This window comes from Marmota marmota, unplaced genomic scaffold (assembly GCF_001458135.2).
Source record: "Marmota marmota marmota unplaced genomic scaffold, marMar, whole genome shotgun sequence".
Lineage (NCBI taxonomy): Eukaryota > Metazoa > Chordata > Mammalia > Rodentia > Sciuridae > Marmota > Marmota marmota.
Genome location: NW_026000153.1, coordinates 4,499,908 through 4,520,196, shown reverse-complemented (window position 1 = coordinate 4,520,196; position 20,289 = coordinate 4,499,908). Strand labels below are relative to the sequence as shown.

The 20,289-nt window shown below is 36.3% G+C and overlaps 1 protein-coding gene across 1 annotated transcript in view; it reads left to right on the top strand.

The window, feature by feature from the left end:
• Positions 1–20,289, top strand: part of Hibadh (3-hydroxyisobutyrate dehydrogenase) — a 105,174-nt gene continuing 84,885 nt past the window's right edge. The window contains exons 1-2 of the mRNA XM_015490174.1: positions 1–92; positions 9,049–9,209. Coding sequence (XP_015345660.1) covers positions 2–92; positions 9,049–9,209 — 252 coding nt within the window. The 5' untranslated portion in view covers position 1. The remainder of the gene's footprint in view (positions 93–9,048; positions 9,210–20,289) is intronic.

The window sequence follows — 20,289 nt, the reverse complement described above, 5'->3', positions numbered from 1 at the left end:
CATGGCAGCTTCCTTGCGGCTCCGAGGAGCCACCTCCGGCCTCCGGTACTGGAGCCACAGGCAGCGGCCGGCAGCAGCCAGCCTTGCAGCGGGTAAGGACCTCGCGCCTCTTCCCCAGGTTCTCGCCTGGCCGCCGGCTACTGGCGACCAGAGGGCTGAAGAGGTCTTTTCACCCAAGGTTGCTGCGGTTGGGTTGGGGTTTAAAAAACAAAATTTTGACTTTTTCCAAAGTCCTGGCCTCCACTGCGGCCACCCCTCCTGCCTGTAGTTCTGTCTCTTCTGCCTCAGTCCCCTCACCTGGCTCCAGATGTGCGGGGTTCAGAACTTAGGAAGGGGTGGGCAAGGACTTGGGGTGAAGGGAGGAGTATTTGGGCCCAGGACATGCTTCTTTGGAGCTCCGAGGACATTTGGAGGACCAAGCAGTAGGGGCGACCCCGCATTCACCCCGGCGACCCCTGCCCATCCTGACGTCCCAGGTTGCACAGTCAGTGAAAACACTCTCAGGCCCACAACGGTTTGTGTTTAACCACCGTAATTGGGAGAGATGGATGAATAACATCCCAGCATTCCAGCAAAGTTTGTCACCCTTGACTAGCAGGGTGGATTTACCCCTCTTCTGTAACTGCTGCCAGCCAAATTGAACCTTTCCAGAGTCCTTCCCCCATACAGTTAGAAGTTTTTGAACACTAACCAGGGACTTAGGAATAGGCAGTTTTGAGAGCTACATAAAGATCCACAGAAAACTAATTCAGTCCTTCATTTTTCCCCTGAGGAACCTGAGACCCTTTTTGGATAAATAAATTAGGATCTCCCCAGCAGGATCTAAAAAGTAGTCCTTGATTCTTCTTAGTGCCTACATTTTCTAGGACGCCAGGGCTCCTCTTATATTGAAAAAATGTTGATTTGTGGGGATACTGCCCTTGTGTTTCTGTAAAATTGAGTTTTAACGATGCAGTGTTTAGTATGATCATATTCAGGATTAACAAAGCTTTACTAATGGGGTTGGGGTTGTAGCTCAGCAGTAGAGCATGCACTAGACCTTGTTTGGACCTCAATAGCCCCCATCTCCTGCCCTCCAAGAGAGGAAACTCACAAGTCTTTCATATTTCATTAGATGAGTAAGATGTATTTGCTGTTTAGTGATTTTACCAGATGTTCTAATGATATTTGAAAGAACTCTTAAAGAGTTGTGAAGGTTTTTACAATTCCTGGTAGAAGAATCTGAGGCCTAAGACTATAATACTTGTTTTTATAAATTGGAAGGACCTACCTCACAATGCTGGTTAGACTACTTTGGCATATGATCTTTAGGTTTTTTGGCACAAAGTTGTTGTAAGAATATAGATTTATGAAAAACTTTTAAATAGTTCTTTTGTGATGAAATGTTTAAAACGGATCAACAATTGTTTTTTATTCTGTGGAATTGTTTTAAACACTCATGTTGATTTTAGTTTACTACAAAACAGTTAACTCTTTTGAGGTTCAAATCTTAAACGATAGAAAAAAAACTTCACATGTAGATTTGGAGTTTAGGGACATTACTAAAAAGAACCATGATTAAATAGTAACATTATTTAGGGCTGGGGCTATAGCTCAGTGGTAGAGCGCTTGCCTTGCATGTGTGAGGCACTGGGTTCCATCCTCAGCACCACATATAAACCAATAAATAAAGATATTGTGCCCCATCTACAACTAAAAAAATACTTTAAAAAATAGTAACATTATTTAGTGCTCTGAATTTTGTAGGCTATTTACCTTCATAGTGTGTTACATGTTTATAACATAAGGATGGCAATGTTCTAAGGATCCATATAATTTATTATTAAAAAAACATAAAAGTTATCAGTTAATACCACACCTTAATTTTGAAATTTAGATGATTTTTGTTGGCATTTTAGACTACGAAGAAATGGATAACTTTGGATCATGTTACATTTGAGAGATCAAAATCTGTAAACTTGCATCTTTAAATTTAGAAACTAATGTTGCCAAATTTTCTAGCTAGTTTACCAGTTGATCAATGAATATCACCTTTTTATTATGTTGTCTGATTTTTTTTTTTTTTTACTCCAGCTTTATATATCTGCAGTCTAACTTTGCTATTTCCACATACTACTGTCAGGACTTACTTAAAGGAAGATGTATTCTTTAGGTTTGAAAATTTTTAGAGTAATCATAATGCCATTATATTCCTTTGGATTTCTGCCCTTTTGGAGCAAATTCTTCTTTATTTGCCAAACACTCCTTTTCTTGCTTAATTTTCGCTAAATGTTGTCTTTTCCCATATATGGTTCATTATCTAAATGCATCTATACGTTCTTTATTCTCTCTGTTTCTTTCTTCTAACCCACTGGGCAAGCAAAAAGGGGCATTTGGCATAGGACTTGTCCCATAGTGCTACTTCATGATTATTGTTAATAAAAGGAACTAATATTTATTGACTATCGTGTGCTAAACATTGCTTAATGCTTTAAATACATTATCTCAAGTAACCTTTATAATCATTTTCTCATGTAGGTCCTCTTGTTGATAGACAGTAGACACTCTTGTTGATTTTAAATATTATCACCATCAATAAACAACTTCTCTTTTGATATCAGCTCAGCTAGTTATATTACCACCCTTTAAAGATAACTGAGTCTATCATTGAAAGCATCATCTTCATTGGTATTCATGTTGGCTCATCAACATGGGCCTTATTGTTCTTGATGGCCTCAACCTCAGCAACATCAGCATTCTACTTCAGTTCTTCTAGGTCTTATCACAGAATTTGGCAGAATTTTTCTTGCTAGGATTACACAAGAACCAGTCATCTGATTGATTTAACTCTATGATTCTCATTCTGTTAACCAACCAGCATCATTATTACACCTTGTCTTTGACTCCTCCTTGTCACCCTCTAATACATGGACACACTTTTTCGTCTTATTTCATTAAGTACCTTTCTAGATTTATATCCAACCTCAAACTTATTTATAATTAGCAGTTTCACTGATGCCTTTGATAGTATCCTAATATTTTTTTCAGTCTTCTGCTTTAGTTCTGGGTAATATCCATTGCCTTTGGTTTGTGCCATCCCTCTGGCTGCCACCTCGGTAGTGATATGGAGAGTCACAGAAGTTTGCTGATTGAATGCAATACTTTGTCTTGTTCATTTATTGTTACATTTTCAGATTTCCCACAGCTTTGACTTAGGGCTGGCAGCCCCTGAACCAGACATTTGGCAGAAATGGCATTACCATGTACTGGTTTAGGCAGTTTGGAACCTGACCCTGAACTTGGGAGTCAACCTGCAATATGTAATGGTTGCTGCAATGGTTTACCTTTGCTGGATCCACTTTGTCACCTTAGTTTCTCTGTAATTGTGATAGGACTGGCTTTTATCCCCATAAACACTTTGATGAAACCTTTCTGGTTAGTAGTTATTTATTCACATACTGCTTATTCAGCACTCATTGTATGCCAGTTCATTTTCTTGTGAAAGTAGTTATAAAAGTTATGTATATGTGATAAAAACTCAAAAGGATATAAAAAGTCAGAATCTTTTCTTCAAATCTGATCCATTAGTCTAACTCTCCAGGTGTAACTGCAATTCATTATATATCTATATAGAAAACCAGAAAAATAAGAACACTATATATTATTTATAAAGTTTTGCATCTTGCCTCCCACCCCCCCACTCAATAACTTGTCTTGGAAATTTTCCCTATGCTTTTAGATATATATATCATATTCTTTTAAATATTGGTATAATTTACATTGCATTTAATATAAATTATCAAGTATCCTTTTAATGCATATTATGAATTAAGTGGCCTATTTGCAGTTATTTAATTATTTGTGGGTTTTCTGTTGTAACAAACAGTTCTACAATAAACTATATATTTGTTATTCAGAATTTAGTGTATAATAACCTGTTTTTATAAATAAAGTTTATAAAACTTTAAAGTTTTATAAATAAAGATGTATCAGAATACAGGCACACCCAGTTATATTTGTATTGCCTATAGCTGCTTTCAAACTAGAATGGATGAGTAGTACAGTTGTGACACAAGCCTTATGGCTTGCAAAGCTAAAAATAATTTACTATTTGACTCTCTCCTTCTTATGAATGTCTTTTATAGTTTTTTTTCCAAATCAGGATTTACTCAGGTTTCATACATCACATTTGATTGATATATTACTTTCTTTATATTATTTAAAATTGAGAACTCTAATGTTTTTATAATGTTCTAAGTGTATGATGTTGATGTTTTAAAAACAGCTATTTGCAATGTAGTTGATGTACAGTAAACCACATCTATTTAAACTCTACAATTTGGTAAGTTTGATGTCTAGGTACCTGAGAAACCATCATCACAGTCAAGATAGTGAATGCATCTGGTACCACTGCCTTAAATTTCCTTGTGCATCTTTGTATATATAAATAAGAATATTTGTATATTTTTACTGGTTTCAGATTTCTAGCTTGACAGTTTTTTCCCCCTCAATATTTTAAAGATGTTGCTCCAGTTGTATATTTCTGATAAGAAATCTGCTTCCATGCTTTCCCTCTGGCTGCTTTTAGCATTTCGATTCTGATGTGTCTTGGCATAGTTTTCTTATTTGTTGTATTGGGATTCATTAAGCTTCTTGGAGGCATGGAGTTTATAGTTTTTAACAAATTTGGAAGAGTTTTGGCCAGTGGGTCTTCCCATAATGCCATTAGTTCTTCCCATAGTATTCTTTCTTCACTTTTCTATTTTGAGGACTCCCATTGCATATGCATTTGGCTGGTTAAACTGTCTCAGCTCATTAATGCTCTTCTCATTTTTAGAATTATTTTTTTCTCTGTTTTGCTTTGGGTAGTTTCTTTTGCTGTGCCAGTGAAGTTATTGATCTTTTCTTCCACAGTATGTATTCTGCTGCTAATCTTCCAGTGTAATTTTCATCTTACACATTGAAGATTTCATCTCAATTAATTTACATTTGGATTTTTAAAACTATCTTCCATATCTCTACTTTTGAAATGTTTGGACCACAGTTATAATAATTTTTAATTCTAACATCTGTGTCATTTTCATGGTTGGTTTTATCTTTTTGACTTCTAAGTGTATTTATTCCCTGAACTTCAAAGAAGTTCAACCTTTGGGCTTCAGCCTCTTTGTTCTTGTTTAGTTTGCTGACTCTCACAATTTCAACTCTAATTTTGAAATAGATGGTCAACAGATCTTCCCCTCTCTTTCTCTCTGTCTCTGTCTGTCTCTCTCTTTTCTCATCCTTACTATGGGAACTTTTCTTGTCCTGTCCCTACAGCCTTGGTTATAATGTTTCTAAGTTTGCTGGACATCTTTGACCTCACGACAGCTCATAGTTACCCTATTTAAAACTAAGCCAACTCTCCTTTTTTATTTCTCTACCTAGGGTATTGATACTACTATTCTTTCAGTGTCATTTTTGGCCTTTGCCTTGTTTCAGCCCATAATCCAATTTGTTACTTTTTTTTAGGTCTGTCTTTGAATAATTTTTCCTATTTGTCTTTCCCCATAGTTACTACCTGTTAGCTGTCTTTTATGGACAGAATGTTTGTATATCTTCAAGATTCATAGATTGGAATTCATACCTTTAAGGTGATGGATTTGAAGGGTGGGACCTTTGGGAGGGAATTAGGTCATAAAATTAGAGCTTATATAATCAGAGACATGAGCTCGTGTCCTTTCTTTTTCTGCCTTGTGAGAATACAAAGAGAATGGCCATTTGCAAACCAAGACACTTGTTCTGGCATCTTTCTTTCTTTCTTTCTTTTTTTAAAGAGAGAGAGAGAGAGAATTTTTAATATTTATTTTTTAGTTTTTGGCAGACACAACATCTTTGTTTGTATGTGGTGCTGAGGATTGAACCCGGGCCACACGCATGCCAGGCGAGCGTGCTATCGCTTGAGCCACATCCCCAGCCCTCTGGCTTCTTTCTTACCTTCATTTTGGACTTTCCTTCAGAACTATTGTTTAAGCCACAACAGCCTGAATATTTGTTGTAGCAGCCTGAACTAAGATCTAGAGGATTTCTATTACTTTTATATTGGTCTTCTTGAATTCAGACTCTTTCCTCCAGTTCATCTATTGTATAATGCTGCCTCATTTCTCTTTCTAAAGCATAAGTGTGATCATATCATTTCTTTATCCCACCCTTCAATAACTATCTCTTGCCTCCAAAATGCAGTCACATTGTTTAGCATGCTTTAGTCTTCCATATTATGGTCACATTATTTCTTCTAATTTAAATCTACTGTTTCATTTCTTTGGGAATGCCATAGGAAGAATGGAGGACAGTGTCATACAATTGAAGAATCTAGTCATACTGACCTCATTTGAATATTGATGTTACAATTTAATAAATTCTTAGGTATTTACTGAAAGATGATAGTGTATAATGACAATGTTATCTATAAAGTTTTCAGTGTCTGGCATGTAGTAAATTTGCAACAAACATTAATGATTACTGTTATCATTCACTTCTGGCTTTCCTAGTTCCTTGCATATGCTCATGTTCTTTTTCTCTGACATTTACTTCCTTTCTGTTCTCCCTATTTGAAATATTACCTATTCTAGAATACCCAGGTCAAATGCTTCTTTCTTCAAGTTTCCCAGATCATGAATTTTCCTTCTCTTTTAGTAGTATTTTTAAACAATATTTTATCCCGACTGTCTTATATTAGTATTAGATTGCATAGTGTACATCATCTTGGATTTTAAGGCTGTTAAAGGCAAGAACTGTGTTTCATTAGTGTCTTCCATGTCATCTGGCGTGGGACATGTGCATAGTTGCTTAATATTTGTTGAGTATGGGAAAGATTTACGATTTGTCCTTGTCATACTGACATGTTTGACCTAAAATAGTTGCCTGCTAAATTAATGGCCTTTAAAATATAGTCGTCTTAGTTTCTAATGTTTTTAGATTTTTTTTTTTTTTTTTTTAGTTGTCAGTGGACTTTATTTATATGTGGTGCGGAGAATTGAACCCAGTGCCTCACACTTCCTAAGGCAAGCGCTGTACCACTGAGCCACATCCCCAGCCCTAGATTTTTAAATTATACCTTTCCAGGGGCTGGGGTTGTGGCTCATTGGTAGTGTGCTCATCTAGCATGCATGAGGCACTGGTTTGATCCTCAACACCACATAAAAATAAAATGAAAATATTGTGTCAACCTAAAATTAAAAAATAAATATTAAAAAATGTAAAAATTATCAAATAGAATAGAATTTTTTAAAATTATACCTTTCCAACCTTAACACGATAGTCTGGAATAATAGGACTAAATTTTCTCTCAGGCCATTTTTGTCAGTGTGCTTATGAGCATCAGAATCCTTTTACAAGCCAAGTGCAGTGGTCTACACCTGTAATCCCAGCGATTCTGGAGGCTTAGGTAGGAGGATCATGAGTTCAAAGCCAGCCTCAGCAATTTAGTGAGGCACTGAGCAACCTACTGAGACCCTGTCTCTAAATAAAAATATAAAAAAGGGCTTAGGATGGCTCAGTGGTTAAGCACCCCTGGGTTCATTCCCTGGTACAAAAGAATAATAATAATCCTCTTATAATGTATGCCTCTCATTCTGTTTAATTTCAAAATAAAATTTATTTTTAGATAAGTGTCATTTCTTTGTCATTGAACCCCTGTGGCCAGAAAATCAGGCAGAGGGATCCTGTTTTTACTCAGCATGTAAACTTAGCACTAGTAATGGTGATCTTGCTTGATCTTACTTGACACTCACATTTAATAAAAGTGGTAGAGACAATAATCAAATTAAAATGATTTAAATATGCTTCTAACCCAATAAGGCCCCTATTTCTTAAGCATTAGAGCTTCAAATAATTTACTTTTAGAAAAATGTCATATTCAGATTAAGTTCAAGGAAGAACAGGAATCAATCATTTGAGAGGATCTGTAACATGACAGGGTGACTGATTAGTTGTTGTACTAAACAATTTTGAAACTGGAGTCTTTCAAAGAAAAAATGAAAAGAAAACTGGCAAATGAAAGGGCAAGTGGAGTTATTTCTCTTTCTTCCTTCCTTTGATGGAGCTTTTCCAGGGCAAGGACCCCACCTTGCTTTGTCTGCTCCAGAGCTCCTCAGTACTTCATATGCAATGAATATTTGTTGAGTGGTGTTGGTTGAGTGGAGTTCTAAAGACTAAGACGTTGTATCTAATGTTATTTTTGTGGTAGGATAAAACTTTTTTTTACTCTAAAACTTTACTTTGAATAATGTGCCCCCAGTGTAATTTTATGAGAAACAAAAACCAGTCTTGTATATAGTTAAAGAGCCCCCCTTTCCCTCCCTCCTCCTTCCCTTGCCACCCTCCTTCCCTCCCTTCATTTTCTTGCCACCTCTGGAAATCCCTCTTTTCTGAAGGTGCAAAGTTGTTGAGCCCAGGTCCTGATATTGTTACCTTTGCTATTTAAAGCCCATGGAAGCATTTACCTCGCCTCCTTTCTCCTCCCCTCCCCTAGGACCACTTTTGTAAAGTAGTAACTTTGGTTGAAATATATTCTCCTAGATTTAACATTATATTAAGATTTTTTTTTTTCTTTTTAAATTTTGGTTATTGAACATATGGTCTTGGCTTGTTAAGCATATGTTTTACCACTAAGCTACACCTCCAACCTAAGATCTGTCCTAGGTGTAGGCCTTACCCATATCATTACCGGAGATAATATAGATATAAGGAACTAAAATGCTTTACGTTGTGGGTAACTGACAAGAGGAGATTTACAAATGATAACATTTTTAAATTTATTGTTCAAAATGGCAAAAAGATGTTATAGAGGTAGAAAATAGAAAAGATTGCTTAAACTTTGTGAATGTTTCATGGAGAACTAAATAATTAGAAGTAAAATTTGCTTGCACATTGTTGATGCCTTTAAATGGGGTTAGGTTATTATTTTTAAACTACTCTTTTAGAAGTGTCTTTTATAGTAAACATAAATGACAACTGACTTATAAATACTGAAAGAATGTTTACAATGAAAAATTTTATCTGCCCCTATTGAAAGTAATATATTGAAATCAGTGTGTTCTAGGTCAATGGCTTCTAAGACTCCAGTTGGATTCATTGGACTGGGCAACATGGGGAATCCAATGGCAAAAAACCTCATGAAACATGGTTATCCGCTCATTATTTATGATGTATTCCCTGATGCATGCAAAGAGTTTCAAGAGGCAGGTGAACAGGTAAGGTCTTTTTTGCATATTGTTTTAGATTTTGATAATTAAAAATGAATGTATGCCAGGTACAGTGGCTCACACCTGTAATCCAGCAACTTGCAAGGTGGAGGTAGGAGTATTGCATGTTCAAGACCAGCCTCAGTAACTATCTCAAAATAAAAAGTAAAAAAAGAACTGGGGATGTAGCTCAGTGGTAAAGCACCCCTGGGTTTAATCCCCAGTATTAAAATAAAACCAAAAACCAGAATGTACATTCAAATAAGTCACATCTTCTTGGAAGTATACCCAGTGAAGTTGTAAACCTAATTCATTGTTAACTTTATTTCATTAGCTATTTAACATTTTTTCAGGATCCAGATATACAAGAAAGGAGCACTTCCATTAGCTACTTGGGGGAAGAGGGTCTATCTGTCCTTTAATAGGTGACCTGGAACATTTCCCAAATTTGGTCAGAGGGTTTTGTTTTGCCCTACTAGTTTCCCGAAGTAGTAACTTTATTGATTATGCTGTTAAAGCAGTTCATTTAGTGGAAATAGCCTTCCAAGTTAGTGAAAGACAGGCAAGATTGTCTTAGAATGGTCTTAGAGATACAAAACTTATCTTGAGTCCTGGATCAGATAGTTACATGCTGTCTTAATGGTGGCAAGTTACTTACGTCTGATGGTGTCCTCATTTGTAAAATGTGCATGATGAAAACCTATGTCATTAGACTGTGAAACTCCAATGAGAGAATATATGTGAATATATTTTGTAAATACTTTATGATAGCACTTTGTGAATACCTTTTAGCTATTGGCTATAAACCTGGAGATGACCTAAAAACACTGTGTGTTATAGTGAAGAGTTGAGTTATAAAAGATCTCTAGAGTGTTGTTTTAGGAGGCTACCATTTGTGTTTCAAGAATTTGGAGATTGGAGTTTATCATGTTGAATGATAGCATCTGTTGGTTAAGTCTTGTATATTGTTTGGATTTATTGAACTTTATTAGTAACTCAGATGACAAAAGACCATGTGTTAGTATCTGAATTTAGAGTTTTGATTTTTTTAGATAGGGAGCAAGTTGTAGAGTGGTAATGGAAGGTAGAATGTGATCCCAGAACTAGGAAAAATCTATAAATCTCCTGAGAACTATAGAAAAAGATGAGAGAAAAATAAAATTTAGCTGGGTGCAGTGGTGCACACCTGTAATCCCAAGGGCTTGGGAGGCTGAGGCAGGAGGATCATGAGTTCAGAGTCATTTTCATCAACCTAGTGAGACTCTGTCTCTAAATAAAATATAAAAAAGGGCTAGGGATGTGGCTCAGTGGTCAAGTGTCCCTGGTTCAATGCCTGTTACCAAAAATAAATAAATAAAAACAAAATTTAACAGTCAACTTCTGGATGATAGACTTGAAAGTGAATACTGTGAAATGCAATGCCCAGATAAAGGACAGATTTAGGTAACTTAGAATCCATTTGCATAACTGGACATCCTGTATATTCTTCCTCCCATGGTTGTAAGCTGTCTGGAAATGGCAGCAGTCTGGTATGAGAATGTCAGTGCGATCTTGGAACTTGTTAGTAACATTGAAGCTTACTTACGCCCATGTAGTCTGTGATAACCGACCCTGTCCTCCTAGTGCAATAGGCTTGTAGATGACCTGAAGTAACTTAGAAACTTAGTAACCTTGTTTGAAAGAGTTGATCAAAAATTTTGCTAGAAAATCTGGAAAAGTGGCCCTTTGCCATCTTCAGATATGGTAAACATTTTAAGTTGTTATTCAGTCTGAGATGAATCAATTAGCAGTTATTTTGAAGAGATTGATTTTACTTTTAGAAATAACACATCTGTGGTGTTGTCATTTTATAATGGTTTATACATTTGTAAGAGTAGCAGTGCTACTTAGTCTCTAAACTGAGGAAATATCTTCAATTAAATTCAGAATTTAACTAAAGAGAAAGATACCTGGACTGGCAAAGCAGAAGCTCATGGCCTTTTAAGTTATTATTATTGCTGTTACTTTTCCCTTTATGCCTATAGCCTTTAGACCTTACCTATGGAATAACTAAAATGATTGTCACTACTTTGTGAATCTTTTCTGCTTCTTCCTAGATTCCAGATATTTCTGATGCTCTGCCTGAATTATCTCATATTCCGAAGTTACCCCCTTATCTCCATTTCCCAACAAAATTCTTGTTCTTTGTTAATCTTAGGTAGGTATGAGGCAAGCCTACTTTAAGAATAAGGCTTATCCGTGATTATAGGAGATATTTACAATAAAAGGGAAAGGAAAAACTCTAATATTTAGTGAGCACCTCTTGTGTGTCAGGTCTTTTTCCAACTATTTTTTATCTTTGTAACATTTTATCTTATCTAATTTTATCATTTTATTATCAGGAAACTCATTTGTGGGGAAATTAAATAATATCCCAAGGTATACAGTGGGTGAATAGCAAGAGCCAGGATCTAAACAAAGATTTGTCTTTGACTTCAGAGCTTTGGCTCTTAATTACATGGTGCATAGTCACTAAATAGTGAAATTAATGTATCAGATATTTTGGAGCATCTTCCTTGATTCTGAAATAAAGCAGCTTGTTATCTATTTATAAACTAGGTTTCTGAAAAATAAAGTGCCTAGATGCTTTTTGAATACGTAGTCTCAGGTCACTGATCATATATCCCCTGTCCCATTCTCTCTTTAATGTGTGGTTCTGTACTCTTGGAGTTTGTTGGAATTAATTAATAATTATCCATTATAATGGGTTGTTAAGTGGGTATACAGAGGTTAAGTATATCTTAATAGAAGACACAGGAGTAATTATTCATGATCTTGGATTTGGCAAAGAATTTTTAGATCTGACAGCAAGAATATGAGCAACAGGGGCTAGGGATGTGGCTTAAGCGGTAGCGCGCTCGCCTGGCATGCGTGCGGCCCGGGTTTGATCCTCAGCACCACATACAAACAAAGATGTTGTGACCGCCGATAACTAAAAAATAAATATTAAAAAAAAAATTCTCTCTCTCTCTCTCTCTTCCTCCCCCTCCCCCTCTCACTCTCTTTAAAAAAAAAAAAAGAATATGAGCAATAAAATTAAAAACAGATAAATTGGACTGCATCAAAGTAAAAACTTGTGCTCTAAAGAACACCATCAAGCAAGTGAAAAGGCAATCCACAGAATCTGATAAATATTTATATCTGATATGGGACTTATATCTTGAATATATAAAGAAGTTGTTTTAGTTGCCTTTTTCATTGCTATGAACAAAAGACCTGAAAAGAACAACTTAGAGGAGGAAAGATTTATTTTGGCTTATGGTTTTAGAGATTCAGTTTATGGTTGATTGAATGCATAGCTCTGGAGCCAAGGAGAGGCAGAACATCAAGGTGAAAGGGCACGATGGAGGAAAGCAGCTCAGGACATGGCAACCTGGAAGGAGAGAGAGCTCTGCTTACCAAGGATAATATATAAACTCTAAAGGCACACCCCCATTAACTTATTTCCTCTAGCTTCACCCTACATACCTATAGTTACTGTCCAGTTAATCCACTCTCAGTTGTGGCCAGCAAGCTTTTATAATCCAATCATTTCACCCCTGAAAATTTTTGCATTGTTTCTCACACATGAGCTTTTGGGGGACTCTTCATATGGTGTAGATAAACCATAACAGAAGTCTTATAACCCAAACATAAAAGGCAGGTAATTAAATGGGCAAAATATCTGAAGAAGTGTTTCTTCAAGGAAGTTATACAAATGTCCAGTAAACACACAAAAAGATTCTCAACATCATTAGTCATCAGAGAAGTGCAGTCAAAACCACGAGGTATGCATACTAGGATGGCTAGAATAAAAACATTAGAGAACAGCAAGTTTTGGTGAGGATGTGAAGAAATTAGAACCCTCATAAAATGTAAAATGGTATAGCTACTTAGTAGGAGTTCCTAAGAAAACTAAGTATAGAGTTATGATATGATCTAGCAATTCTACTCATAGGTATATGCACAAGAGAAGTGAAAACTTGTATCCACACAGAAACTTCTGTATAACAGCATTATTCATAACAGCCAAAAGATAGCAGCAACCCAAATGTACAGCAATAGATGAATGGTTAAAAAAAATGTATTATGTCTATATGATGGAATATTATTCAATAATTAAAAGGAATGATGTACTCATATTTGCTACAATATAGAACTCTGAAAACATGCTAAATCAAAGAAGCCAGTTTCAAGGACCAGATTCTGTACAAGTCCATTCATATAGAAGTCTAGAATAAGAAAATCTATAGAGATAGAAAGTACCCTGTTGCTTAGTGCTGGGGATGAGGTGGAGGTGGACACAGAGGAGTGATAGCTAATGGGTATAGAGTTTCTTCTTGAAAATGTTCTGAAATCGACTGTGGTGATGGTAGCACATACCTGTAAACTATACCAAAAGGCTTCAAATTATACATTTTAAATGGACAAACTGTATGGTATGTGAATTATGGCTCAATAAAGTCACTTAAAAACTGAGGTCTTGAGGTATAGCTCATTGGTGGAGTATGTGTTTAGCATGTGTAAGGACCTGGATCAATCCCCAGCATGACCTTAAAAAAAAAAAAAAAAAAAAAATCCAAGTCCTAACTCCTGGTACCTATGAATGTGACTTTTTTAGAAACAGGGTATTTGAAGATAAAAATTAAGGATCTTGAGATGAGATCATCCTGGATTTATGGTGGGCTCTAAAACCAGTCACAAGTGTCCTTCCAATAGACAGGAAAGAAGACATAAAGACCCAGAGACAAATGCCATGTGAAGATGGAAGTGGACTTTAGAGTTATGCTACTGCAAGCTGAGCTATTCCATGAGCCACCTGAAGCTGGAAGAGGCAAAGAAGATCCCACCCCTAGAGACTTTGGAGGTAGTGAGGACCTGCTGACACCTTGATTTTAGACTTTGGTCTTCTGAGCTGTGAGAGAGTAAATTTCTGTTTCAAGCCACCATGCTTATAGTAATTTGTTGTGGCAGCCAAGGGAAACTGATACAGCAAATGTTGGGAATCTATAGAATGCCTGGGTTTGGGATTTGTCTTCACCACTTAGAATCTGTGTAAACATAGGAAAGATTTTTAAAATTACCTCTAACTTTGTTTTCCCATGTGTGAAATAAGGATAATAATCATACCTTTTTTCATGGAGATATTATGAGGATTAAATGAGTCAATATGCGCAAAGAACTTAAAATTGTGTTTGTTACGTAGTCAACCAGTGTTAGCCAGAAATTAGCTTCTGTAATCCTTAGATGCATAGGACGGGATGATGTGTACCTGTAATCCTGGCAACTTGGGAGGCTGAGGCAGGAGGATTGTGAGTTCAAAGCCAGCCTTAGCAATTTAGTGAGGCCCAAGCAACTTAGAGATCCTCTCTCTAAATAAAATATTTAAAAAGGGCTGAGGATCTGACTCAGTGGTTAAGTGCTTCTGGGTTCAATCCTTGGTACCAAAAAAACAAAACAAAAACAAAAGGCCTTAGATGCATTTCAACTGTACACATCTGTTATTCCTCTTCTGATGCTCTCCATTCAGATGGCATGTCAGAGTCTCTTGACTTATTTATTTATTTATTTGTTTGTTTTTTTTTAGTGTAGTTGTACACAGTACCTTTATTTTATTTATTTATTTTTATGTGGTGCTGAGGCTTGAACCCAGTGCCTCTCACATGCTAGGCGAGTGCTCTACCACTGAGCCACAACCCCAGCCCCTCTCCTCACTTCTTAATGAAGAAAGTTAACTTTCTATTGCTCTGATTATAAAGTTCCTATAGATTACTGTAGCAAAACAGATGACAGGGCTGGGAATATTGCTCAGCTTTAGAGTTCTTGTCTAATATGAACAAGGTCCTGGGTTTAGTTTCCAGAACTGAAAAACAAACAAACAAAATCCCAGGTGATGACCTTCATTAAGTCATTAACTTAACAGATATTTCTTGAGTACTTTCTGTGTGCTAGGCACTGGAACTGTAGCCCAGAATGATTCATAGTCCTTGCCTTTGGGGATCAGTAGTTGGTCTTAGATTATTGAAACACACAAATATGTGATTCCAAATTGTATAGGTAAAAAGAAAAAAGTAAAATGTCATATATATTTTTTTAATGTGCATTATCTTAGGTGAGAAAACAGATAGGGGCGTTCTCTTTAAAGACCTGACATTTAGTCAGACAGCAGAATACATAGGATTTATCTAGATAAGAATGGGATTGAAGGAGCAATTTCTTCAAAAAGAGGAGTTTTAGTCTCTATTTGCGAGATATTTTACTTTAGGTCAACAGATATCACTTGAGTACCTGCCATTTGTCTAACAGATCACCTAGTGCAGTAGTGAATAAAACAGGTTGAGTTGAAAGTGACAAGGTGTTGGATATGTCTCAGGAGGCAAGCCAAATTAATATTACAAGGAAATTTCTATTAAAATTGTAATTAATTTGACTATAATATGCTAATAAAGCAGTTTTTGAGGGGAAGAAACTATTAAGAGTCATTTCTCATGGAGAACTATACAAATAATAGATTATAGATTTAATGACCAGGTTTTTCTTTTCCTTCTTTTTTTTTTTTTTTTTTAAAGAGAGAGTGAGAGAGAGAGGGAGAGAGAGAGAATTTTTTTAGTATTTATTCTTTAGATTTTGGCGGACACAACATCTTTGTTTGTATGTGGTGCTGAGGATCGAACCTGGGCCGCACGCATGCCAAGCGAGCACGCTACCGCTTGAGCCACATCCCCAGCCCCTTTTTCTTCTTCCTTGTGATATGTAAGTGGGTGTAAGGAAAGAAGATGGATTCTGGATAACTAACTGTTCCTTTGAAATTAGTGAATGAAGACTTGTCTTTACTTCTTGTGTGCCCCTCTGACCTCTGCACCCAGTACACAGTGGGAAGTATTGTGTGTGGTTCACACTGAGCCCAGAAGCCTGGAAGATGGAATTCTCTTGACCTACATTTCATCTTCCTCCCATCTCTGGTTGTCTTAAGGGTCTGTACTTGAGTATTGATTGTATCAGCAGTGGAGGGTAGGAGAATAAAATGTGTATGAGTGAAGTGAGAAAGATAGAGAGTGAAGAAACTTTGGGCCTGAGAGGAAGTATCTTGTTCTTTTTTTATTATTTCATAATAAAATGAAAATAAAATTTATTTATTGATAAATGATTTATGTTGGCAACTAAGAAAATATTTTGAACGGTGGCAGTATCATTTGAACGAGTGTGATTTTCTAGGAACACTCCTTTAATAGGTAATAGTAATTCAAATGAACAATAATTCAAATGAATAAATTCAGATATATTAATATGCTAATATTATTTTGTGGCTGTTTAATTTTTTAAAGTGTTGGATAAAAGAAAAAAATGAACTCCGTTCTACACTATAAGGCAAAGACAAGACTTGGAATGAGAAATGTATGTGAAAACCATGAAACTTCTTGCTGTTTTGTAAAACAGTACCCTGAAGGGATTAAAGGTTAAAGAATTCTGGGTGAATTTTAGTTGATTCGGACATTTTAATGCTAGATATTCACCTTGCCCCACCCTTCCACCAATGTTACAATATTAAGTGAAGCTGATGAGGTGAAAGCCAAAGTAAACTAAAGTATCTCCCCCATCTCCCAAATTGCAAAACCTTGCCAAGTTGATTTCTGATGTTCACTGTGCTTTCAGTGAGAGATTAGCAGGGATGAAAAAGTTGTAAAATATTTAACTCAAGGAATCTAACTCAAAGAGCTATCAGCTAGTTTTCAAGATCCTCATAAAAAGTACCATATGGGTCTGGGAGTGTAATTCAGTGGTAGAGACCTTGCCTAGTATGTGTGAGGCCTTGGGTTGCATCCCTCCCCCTGCCAAAAAAAAAATTATTTCATGGGTTACTAAGGAAATAAAAATTTTGACATGTTCAGTATTTTACATGACTAATTAGCTTATTTATGCCTCCAAATGTTAACCTAATGAGGCATTTATAATTTATCAAATTTGTTATTTGTGGACATGACATTTCCATTAAAAATTTGGACTTTCCTGATTTAGTATCCTGTTATTGTATCCTTGTTTCTGTTGGAAATTTAGATTTGACCTACAACTCATCATCACAACTTTTAGCACCTTTGATAACAATGTAACTAATGATAACCATTAGGCTTGTATATATTAGAAATAAAAAAAATCAATACATAGTCAATGTAGTGTTTTAAAAACCTGAGATTGCCTGGACCCAACTCCCAGTTCTGCTATGTGCTATCTGTGTGGCTTCAAGTAGACTATTCACCTCTCTTTTACTTAAATTTCTTTATCTTATAAAATAGAGATAATAACAATAACTCCCTCTTAGTCCTAGAGGAGCTGGCACATGAAGAGTGCTATTACTGCCACTGCTACTCTTCCTGTGGTGCTGGTTGTTGTATCTATACCATGTTTCTCAACACACTTTTATACCACTGTCTTGGCTGAATCATTAAGTCCAAAGTATTTTGGAAGAAAATTGTAGACATACTTTTAAATGAAAGAACAATGATGAAAATTAAAATTAAACTATATGATCATTTGACAGCATCCCTTTTTATGGATCTATTCTGCACTGTCCCTTCTCTCCTACTTTTATGATAAGAAGATGCTCGTCGTCTCTTTTTGTAACTTAAGGCTTAGCATGAAGGGCGTGCAACTTGTGCTTCATTTTCATTGTCTAGGATTTTCCATGGAGATGCTGATATGTGCCAAAAGTCCCGACGTATGCATCATTTTCATATGAGTTTTCTGGTTGAACGAGGCTTAATTAGATCCTCTTTTGTTTTCCCTTTAAAAAGTTGGAAACCATTTTGTTGTTCCTGGATCGGAAGGCTGAACATGTTTGGTTAAGTAAATCTCTTGGGCTCTAATCTGGCATCCACTCACATCTTGTTAAATAAGAACTTTAAAAGCCTCTTGCTGAGTGGGCTCCATCATTGTTGACCAGATGTTTCAAGATACAGGCACAAAACGTTTTTGTCAGTCAAATGTAGTGCAATTTTGAAGTAACAGTGTGTTTTTCTACTTCCAAAGATTAAAAACCACTGGAGTAGAGGTGTAACAAGGTCATGTTCATATTGTTTCTTTGCAAGTTTCTGTTACCCATTTATTTGGAAACAATGCTGAGCTTGACTTTCCTGACTTTTGCTTAGAAGAGACAGCAAGATTTTTCTCTTCATAGAAAGCAACTAGGCAACAGTTGTCTCCTTCCAGTGGATTTGTAAAAGAGAGGTACATTTCCTTCAGATTACTCTTGGTCCTTTTCCTTTTCCCCCCTTCAGCAGAGCATATTTTGTCTTGAATCCATCCAGTCTTTTACTCTTTATATTACACAGTTGCCATTGAGGTATCCTGGCAGACAGATTAATTAAGGTAAAGTCCAGAGAAACTGGCTGTAAGAATTCTTACTGTAGATATTGAGATATACATGGAAACCAATTTCCTATAGTCAAAATTGTGATAATAAAAAAAAGTAGACTCATCTTAATTCATAATGGTATAAAAATGAGGCTGTTGTAATTAGCAGGAGATCTGTCTGGACAGCCTGGGCAGTCATAGCAGAGCCAAGATTCAGTCAGCCAGGCTAGGAATTGTCCACAGATGTGGAGGTGTTGAAGACCTGCACAGCGTGAGTCCTGCTAATGCTGTCCATTTGTATTGAGTCCCTGCAGGTGTTCCAGCCCCATCAGCCCTTTCTTGGGGGGGCACACATATCCTTGAATTTAATGTTACTAAATTTAATGTTACTGCCCAAGTTTCCTTTTTTATTTTGTAGATAGAAACCCTTAAAGATAACCTAAATTACTATTTTTATCTTATAGATTGATTGGGAAACTGAAGCCAGAGGTTAAGTGATTTGTGCAAAATAGCACATGACTTCTTGGCTGAGCTGCAACTGAACCTGGTTCTCTGGCTTCCCCAAATTAGTGTTCTTTTCTCTGATCCATGCTGTCTTTGCTTATCCACTCAATTAGCAAATGTAATTGAAGGGACTCTAATTAGTTCAGCTCCTAAAGGCTTTTGTGGTTAGTGTCAGATTGGCAAGAGGTTGTTTTTTTTTCCCCTTAGATTTTGAGTTGTGGCCAAATTTCGTCAATTATTTCAGTCTTGAAGTCATCACATTGATGGCAAGATTATTTGAGTGTTTGTCTATCTGATAAACATGCCTTTGTAATGCAAATTAAAGGCTGTTATTATAATATACCATTGTATGTCATCATGAGACACGGAGCAGTTATGGCCACTATAGTGGTGACATTTCAGCTTTCGCTATCATTGTGTGTTTTTTCCAGGCCTGTGAGCTTTGACACTACTTTAGTATATAATTGAGGGGTTTAGCAGTGCTCTGGAAACCCAAGCATCCCACGAAGCAGATGCTAGGGATGCAGGGGGCTGATTTGCCACCCCATGCACTTGGCAGTTGGATGAATTGGCACTGCCAGTTCATGGGCATGAGAAGCTTGGAGGTGTGAAGTACCCTTAGATCTGTAAGCTAATTGCTACTGCCCTTTAGGGACTCTCAAGGAGTTATCTGTATGAAATTGAATTTCTTTCAATGGAAGAGAACTCAATTCCTGCGAGGAAGCCTAAAATTGACTCTTAGACCTCAGGACTTACTGATATCTCTGAAAGATCTAGAGATGGATCTACAATAGAAGGAAAGGCCACTGAAAGATATGCTATCATTTGCATTGTATTTACTATACTAAAATGGAGATGAACAAATGGGGCTCTCCAAGTAACCATGTTCTTGAGAGTCTAGGAGTAGAGAATTACAACTCCTATGACTTCCATTTCTTATCTCTTCATGTTACTACTGAGCTGTATTTTTCTTGAATAAACTTGAATGGGTTTCCATGGTTACCTCTTTTTTTGAATCTCAGTATTTGTTTGTGTGTAAGAAAAGTTTTCATGTTAACATTTCTTTGTAATTTCATGGAAAGTTAAAAAGTTTTCAAAATTCTTTGTGGCCTATCCCTGTTACACATCAAAATATACATGTTGAATGTACCTCACTGTAGACTTTAAAATGTTCCATTGTTGTTAGAGCGCAACATTGAGAGAGAATATCTTTGTTTTG